The sequence below is a fragment of the Propithecus coquereli genome, unplaced genomic scaffold (genome assembly GCF_000956105.1).
Source record: "Propithecus coquereli isolate 6110/MARCELLA unplaced genomic scaffold, Pcoq_1.0 Scaffold147, whole genome shotgun sequence".
Lineage (NCBI taxonomy): Eukaryota > Metazoa > Chordata > Mammalia > Primates > Indriidae > Propithecus > Propithecus coquereli.
Genome location: NW_012139080.1, coordinates 2608925 through 2615115, shown reverse-complemented (window position 1 = coordinate 2615115; position 6191 = coordinate 2608925). Strand labels below are relative to the sequence as shown.

The 6191-nt window shown below is 44.1% G+C and overlaps 1 protein-coding gene across 1 annotated transcript in view; it reads right to left on the bottom strand.

Annotated features, from left to right (window-relative positions):
• Nucleotides 1–5689, bottom strand: part of LOC105806803 (putative spermatogenesis-associated protein 31D3) — a 20781-nt gene extending 15092 nt beyond the window's left edge. Inside the window, exons 1-2 of the mRNA XM_012640010.1 lie at nt 5571–5689; nt 5285–5316 (exon numbers count right to left, since the gene is read on the bottom strand). Coding sequence (XP_012495464.1) covers nt 5285–5316; nt 5571–5689 — 151 coding nt within the window. The remainder of the gene's footprint in view (nt 1–5284; nt 5317–5570) is intronic.
• Nucleotides 5690–6191: the final 502 nt, after the last annotated feature.

Genomic DNA, 6191 nt, shown 5'->3' with positions numbered 1-6191 from the left:
TGAAGCATGCTGACATTTCAACAGTTTTACAAAATACTGGAAAAGAGCACCCCTCCCAAATTTATTTTAATTATACACAATGTAAAACAAAAAAAGGACCGAAATTTCAAAGAACCATATTTATAGCAAGTAATCCCTAATTCTTATTCGATGCCATCATGTCATTTGTCTTTTGGGGTTTTGTGGGGTGAACTGTTTTGCAGGTGCTTTATCTGCTTTGCTAAATCAATGTCCTGGGTTTCCATCTTCCAAAAATGTGTTGACCTCTTCTGTTGTATCCTCTTCTGTTCTTGTCATCCTCAAGCACTTACTTTTTTTAAATCCTTTACTTTTTTAACAGTTTTATTGAAATACAGTTCACATACCACACACTTCACCCATTTAATGTGTGTAATTCATTGATTTTTAGTATATCACAGAGTTGTACATCCGTCACCAAAGCCAATTTTATAACATTTTCATGACTTAAGAAAGAAACCCCATACCCTTTAGCTATCACCCCTTCTGCCCCTCATTCCCCCAGCTCTAAGTAGCCACTAATGTACTTTCTGTCACTGTAGATTTTCCTATTCTGAGCATTTCATGAGACTAGAATCACATGTGGTCATTTGCTTCTAGCTTCTTTCACTTAGCATAATGTTTTCAAGGTTCATCCATGTTATAGCATGTATTAATACTTTATCTTTTTACGGCTGAATAATGTTCCATTGTATGTATATACCACATTTTGCTTATCCATTCATCAGTTGATGGACATTTGAGTTGTTTCCACCTTTTGACTATTATGAATAATGCTGCTATGAGCATTGGTGTGCAAGTTGCTGTGTGGACATATGTTTTCATTTTTCTTGGGTATATACATAGAAGAGGAATTGCTGGGCTATATGCAAATCCTGTTTAACATCTGAGGAACTACCAGACTGTTTCCCAAAACAGCCACACCATTTTATATTCCCACCAGCAGTGTATGAGGCTTCCAGTTTCTCCACTTTCTCCCAAACACTTATCTGACTTTCTGATTCTACCCATCCTAGTAGGTGTGAAGTGGTTTTTCATAGTGCTTTGATTTGTATTTCCCTGATGCTTAATGATGTTGAGCATTTTTTCATGTAATATTTTAGTTTTAATGACATTTTGGGAAGGAGAGGAGATAAGCAAGGATATTTGATCTACTGTATTTAACTGGAAACACAATAACTCATTTTAAATGTGTGACAGAAAAAAGTTTTCTTCTAAATATTTGAAAACATTTATATAGCAATCTCAAATTTTTATCAGCATGTATTAATAAAGTTTCCTACTTTTCATGTTATACTTACTATGTGATTAAGGGACTGCAATATTATGCACTGAATTTGTTCTGTAAAGATTACTGTTTGTATGTAGTGGGGGGAGGAATTCAAATGATTTCTCGGGGTTGACTACAAGGCAGAGCAGAGCTGGTTGCCAAAGCCAGTAAAGCTCAATGTGTTTCACCAATGCTGTGGACATCTGTTGTGGTAAGTGTGATCCTCACGTGATAAATATCAAAGGAATGTGAGAGCCCTGACACAGGACACATGGCATATCTTCTGAGAGATAGATGGCAAGATGTTTAAATGGACTTTTACAACACTTTAATCATGGTATAAAAGATGGGGTGCAATCACGCATGGTAATTGTGAAAGTTAGGTGATGGGTACATGGGGAGTTATACTGTTCTGTCTGCTCTTATGTATGTTTAAACATTTTTCTAATAAAAAGTTTTAAAAAGTAAAAGATGTTGAGTGCCTCATGAGGAGAGGGGAGGGAGCAATATGGAGAGCTGGCAAGGGTGGATCAGCCCATCAAGACTAGGTGTTATGGCATGGTGTGGTGGTGCACACCTGTAGGCCCAGCTACTCAGAAGGCTGAGGCAGGAGAATTGCTTGAGCCCAGGGAGTTTTAGGTTGCCATGAGCTATGATGATGCCACAGCACTCTAGCCAAGGCAAAGAGTAAGATTCTGTCTCAAAAAAAAAGACTAGGTTTTAGCTATTTCTCAGTAAAGACATTTCAGATAATGTAATTCCTTTGAGGATAGAAATCTTAGAAGGAAATCTCTTTCTATGTAACAGGAAGAAGGAAAGGAGAGATGGTTAGTTTTTTTAAGGTTTTTTGATGAAAAATTCCCATCTAATGGCTTCTAGTTCCTCTGTGAATGGTGAGTCCAGCATATCTGCTAAGCAAGTGGAGGTGGACTAAGTTTGAACAAAGTGCAGAAGGTTTGAAATAGGTTTGAGTAGCATGGGAGAGAGTGGACTAAAAAAAAGTGACTTAAGCTCTATTTGTTTTGTTTACTATTAGTAAGCACCAGATAATTATGTTTAGAACGAATGAGTGAATTATTTCCAGATAGTGCTGGGGTGGACCATGAATATTATCATAGTGCCAATAGACTTGTGAGATTTAATCCAATACTGATCAGTTACTTATAGGAAACCATTTCTGGAAAAGGCAGAGAGATGAGATTTTGCCAAATATGGATTAAAGGGGATTGGATGAGGTCTATTTGAAGTGGAGCTTTTTAAATATAGACCCTAAAGTCTGCCTTGATGAGGGGGAAAATTAAGACAAGAACTTGGTGCATAGATAAGCAGAACAGTTAATGACCTGGAGTTGAAAACAATGACCACTTGAGAGCATATGGTGAAAGGATAGGGGATGAGGTCAAAGGGTAGAATATCAAGCTGTATGATCACAAATGTCAGAGGTGTTCCTGATCGTAAGTTCCAGGTGTGGCAGTAACTGAACCGGAATGGAAGTAAAGGACCCTAAGATGGGAAGATGGAGGGACTGAGAGGCCAGGTTATTGGCTCCTGTATCCACAAGGATGTTGGGGTCCTCCGCTGATTCTCCACCTCTACAAGTTCCTCCCCGTGGGCCCCATCCCACTTGTTGTCCTTCCCAGGGCCTCCCCAGACTCTGCATTCTTTCAGCAACCCTGAGCTTCAGACACTGCAGGGTCAATGGCATAACTGTGGACAAGAAAATAGAAGTACAGTAGAGTAAAGAGGCTGTAGTGGACATCTGTTTTTTGTTTTTGTTTTGACACCCCACATTCATAGACTTTTCTGGAAAAACTACCTCAAGTGCCTGCTAGGAAACTCACCCCATTTTTGAGTCCCAGTCTGTACAAGTGGAGTTGCCTCCTCTCCAGACCCCTATTTTAAGGGTGGACATGTGCACAGTCTTTGCCAAAAAGAACATTCTGTAAAGGTCCATGGTGAACCCCCAAATATCTGTAACCCTGGTGCACAGTCCAGGGCTCACCTGTGAATCACAAGCTGCAGGTGTTCTGGTGGATATCTACCATGGCTCCACAAAGCCCATGAAGATCAAAGGTGGCACCTCCATCCTTATAGGTGAACTGTCCATGCTAAGGACAAGATCTTGCATGCTGTCATCAAGCATAGATGGAAGGAAGGTGCTGAGGTCACCTTCTCTAAAGAGGGGTCTGCCATGCCTAAAAACATCCCTGCAGATACTGCTTTAGTATCCAAAGAATGGCCCCATGTGCACTATGCCAAATGGCATCAGTAAATCCTGCAGTGCCCAAATCTGCCTCAAGGAAGTGGTGTCTAGATCAGAATGGGAAAGGAGGAAGAAGGACAGGGTCATGATATAGGCAGAATGGGGTATAAACACCTTTGTTCCACCAACAAGGGCATTCTTTCCCATCTTCATTTTTTTTTTTTTTAATTACTTGCCCACTCTAAGGCATCTTTTCCTTGCTCTCAGTTTTATTTTACTCTGGGAAGTAAGTAGCTGCCTGGGTGACATTCCTGCCACTGACACCTGGGTGATCCTTTTGCTGTGCAAATGTCATCAATCCAGGTAGCCAGAAGAAATACCCGGGGTGGGGAACCACTTCCCCAAAGTGACTTTTCAGTAAGGAAACCACAACATCAAGGTCAAAGTATGCTTGCTGAACACATGAGTATGGATTCTTAGGTAGCATCTACCCTGTTCCTAAGACCCTCCACCACCAGCCCAATACCCACTGCAGCAATAACTCCCCAAACACCCCCACCCACCTGTGTCACCCTCTGGTCACTGACAACTTTTTCTAAAAAATGACTAAGCCACCATTTTATGAAAAATATGCCTGTCTTTGACCCTCTCTTCACATGTGGAAGACCTGTCTTCCTTATTGCTCTAAAGGATATGAGGGGAAGGTGGGGCTGCCGTACAATGTCAGTAAGGCAAAGCTAAGAGGTAGGAAAGAGAGCCCATCTTCTCACACTCCATCAGGGAGGGAAGGGGCTTTTGGGGGTACATGATCTCCATTCCTCAACAACAGCTCCAGGGGACTGGTCATTTTTTAGAAGACAAAATAGGCAATAGGAAGAGCTAAATTAACTCCTACCTTCCCTAAGCACGAGCTCTAGGTTACCCACATCTTATGCCCCCAACACAGTACACAGAAAAGACATCACTCTTACTAGAACATTTTTGAAGAGAATCGATATCCTCAATGAAGAGAATCAATATTCTCAACAAGGAATGCATTATTTTGGGGAAGTGTATTTTCCTCCCTGGTAATGCTTCAGAAGCATTTTCTGTCTAGACAATAGAAGCGAATCTCAGAATGCAGTGTTTTCAGCAGTGGTAGGGGTGGCTGGAGGCACTCGGCCAACCCGATGCCTGCAGGTGGGGCTTGGATGGGGCACAGGCTCCCTGCGGGGCATGGATGGGGAATGCTCCCGACAAAATACCTGGTATTTAAATCCCACACCTTCTGGCGCTGTCTGTCCTTGACCCTGATCTATCCAATCTTTGTAAGAAAACTCTGGCCAGCACTTGACAAAAACAGTTTACCATCAATTTATAGAAGGGAGAGTGTTGTTGGAGGGATGACCCTGGGGGGCTCTGAGGTGGTGGGAGAGGAGGAAAGGCAAGCAGCTGGGGTGGGGACTGGTAAGGCTCTGGTGGCAGAGAGTCACCCAGTGGTGAGGGTGGGTGAAAGCAGGGCAGGTAAGGGGGTCAGCAGGGCAGGTGAGAGGTGGCAGCGGCAGGTGGACAAGGCTCGGGCAGAGAAGCAGGTGTTAATTCTCCTGGAGGGCTTGCTGAGCTGCTGGAGGACAAAGTGCAGGATGATGCTGTCCAGAAAAACGTGGACCCCAAAGCTGACACAGATGGAGCAGCATCTTCCAGGGTCTCCTGGAGCAGCACTTTCATGATCTCAGTAGTTGCCCGATTACACACACCACAGAGGAGGTCCAGATATAAAACACGACGAAAGTTCATTGTGTCATCATCCTCACCAAAGGGGCTGCAGAAGACAGGAGGGACAAAGCTGCAGCCAGGACCAGCACAAGGAGAGGGGCCTGCTAGCCTAGCTGGGTTGGGCCACCCGAAGCCTGCTGCCCCCTCACCTTGCCCCCACCTGCGACTTTATAATACACTCTGTGGCCTCTCCCCCAGGTCTTTGTTCACATGCCCTTTCCTACGGCTACCCCTCCCATGACTGCGGCAGGAAGCACTAAATCCCTGAGATGCATAGAACATGCTTTCAACAGGGACCAGGAAAGAAGGGGAAAGATTAATCACCTTGTCAGAATAGAAAGCATCCTCCTTTCCTCCTCTGCTTCCCTCTGGCTAATTCTCCTCCGACCTGGAAAAGCAGGAGATGAGGTGATATGTGAGGAAGGCAGAAGCATAAGGACCATACAGGAGTCCCTTTATGGGAGACCCTTGGGATATCAAACTCTGATAGCCCCAAAAATCTGTAGACAAGGTCAAATGGTCAACAGGAATATTAAGGTTCACAAGTGTATGTGGCCCCATTTATAAAGTACTTTCACACACATTATCCCACATGATGCTCAAAACGACCACATGAAGCACAGACCTCAGTGGTTACCTCAGAGAGGAAGCTGAGCATCTAGGAAGTCAAAGTACTTACACACAGTCAGGAGACAGGAGTTCTGACGCCAAACCCATGGGCAGTCCTTCCTCCACACCTCCATGGCCATCTATCGGACCACTGCCCAGGTCCGTGCCTCCTTCATGCCCACACAGGGCAGAGCAGGCACGCTGAGAAGTGTCTCAGGTCACGTTGCCTTCCCGGGAGCCTCCTCTGAGGGCTCTGTTTCCCCAGAGAGACTATCTAGCAATTGCTATCCTCAGAGATCAGGGACCTGGGACTTCACAGAAGGAACAGGAAAGCCC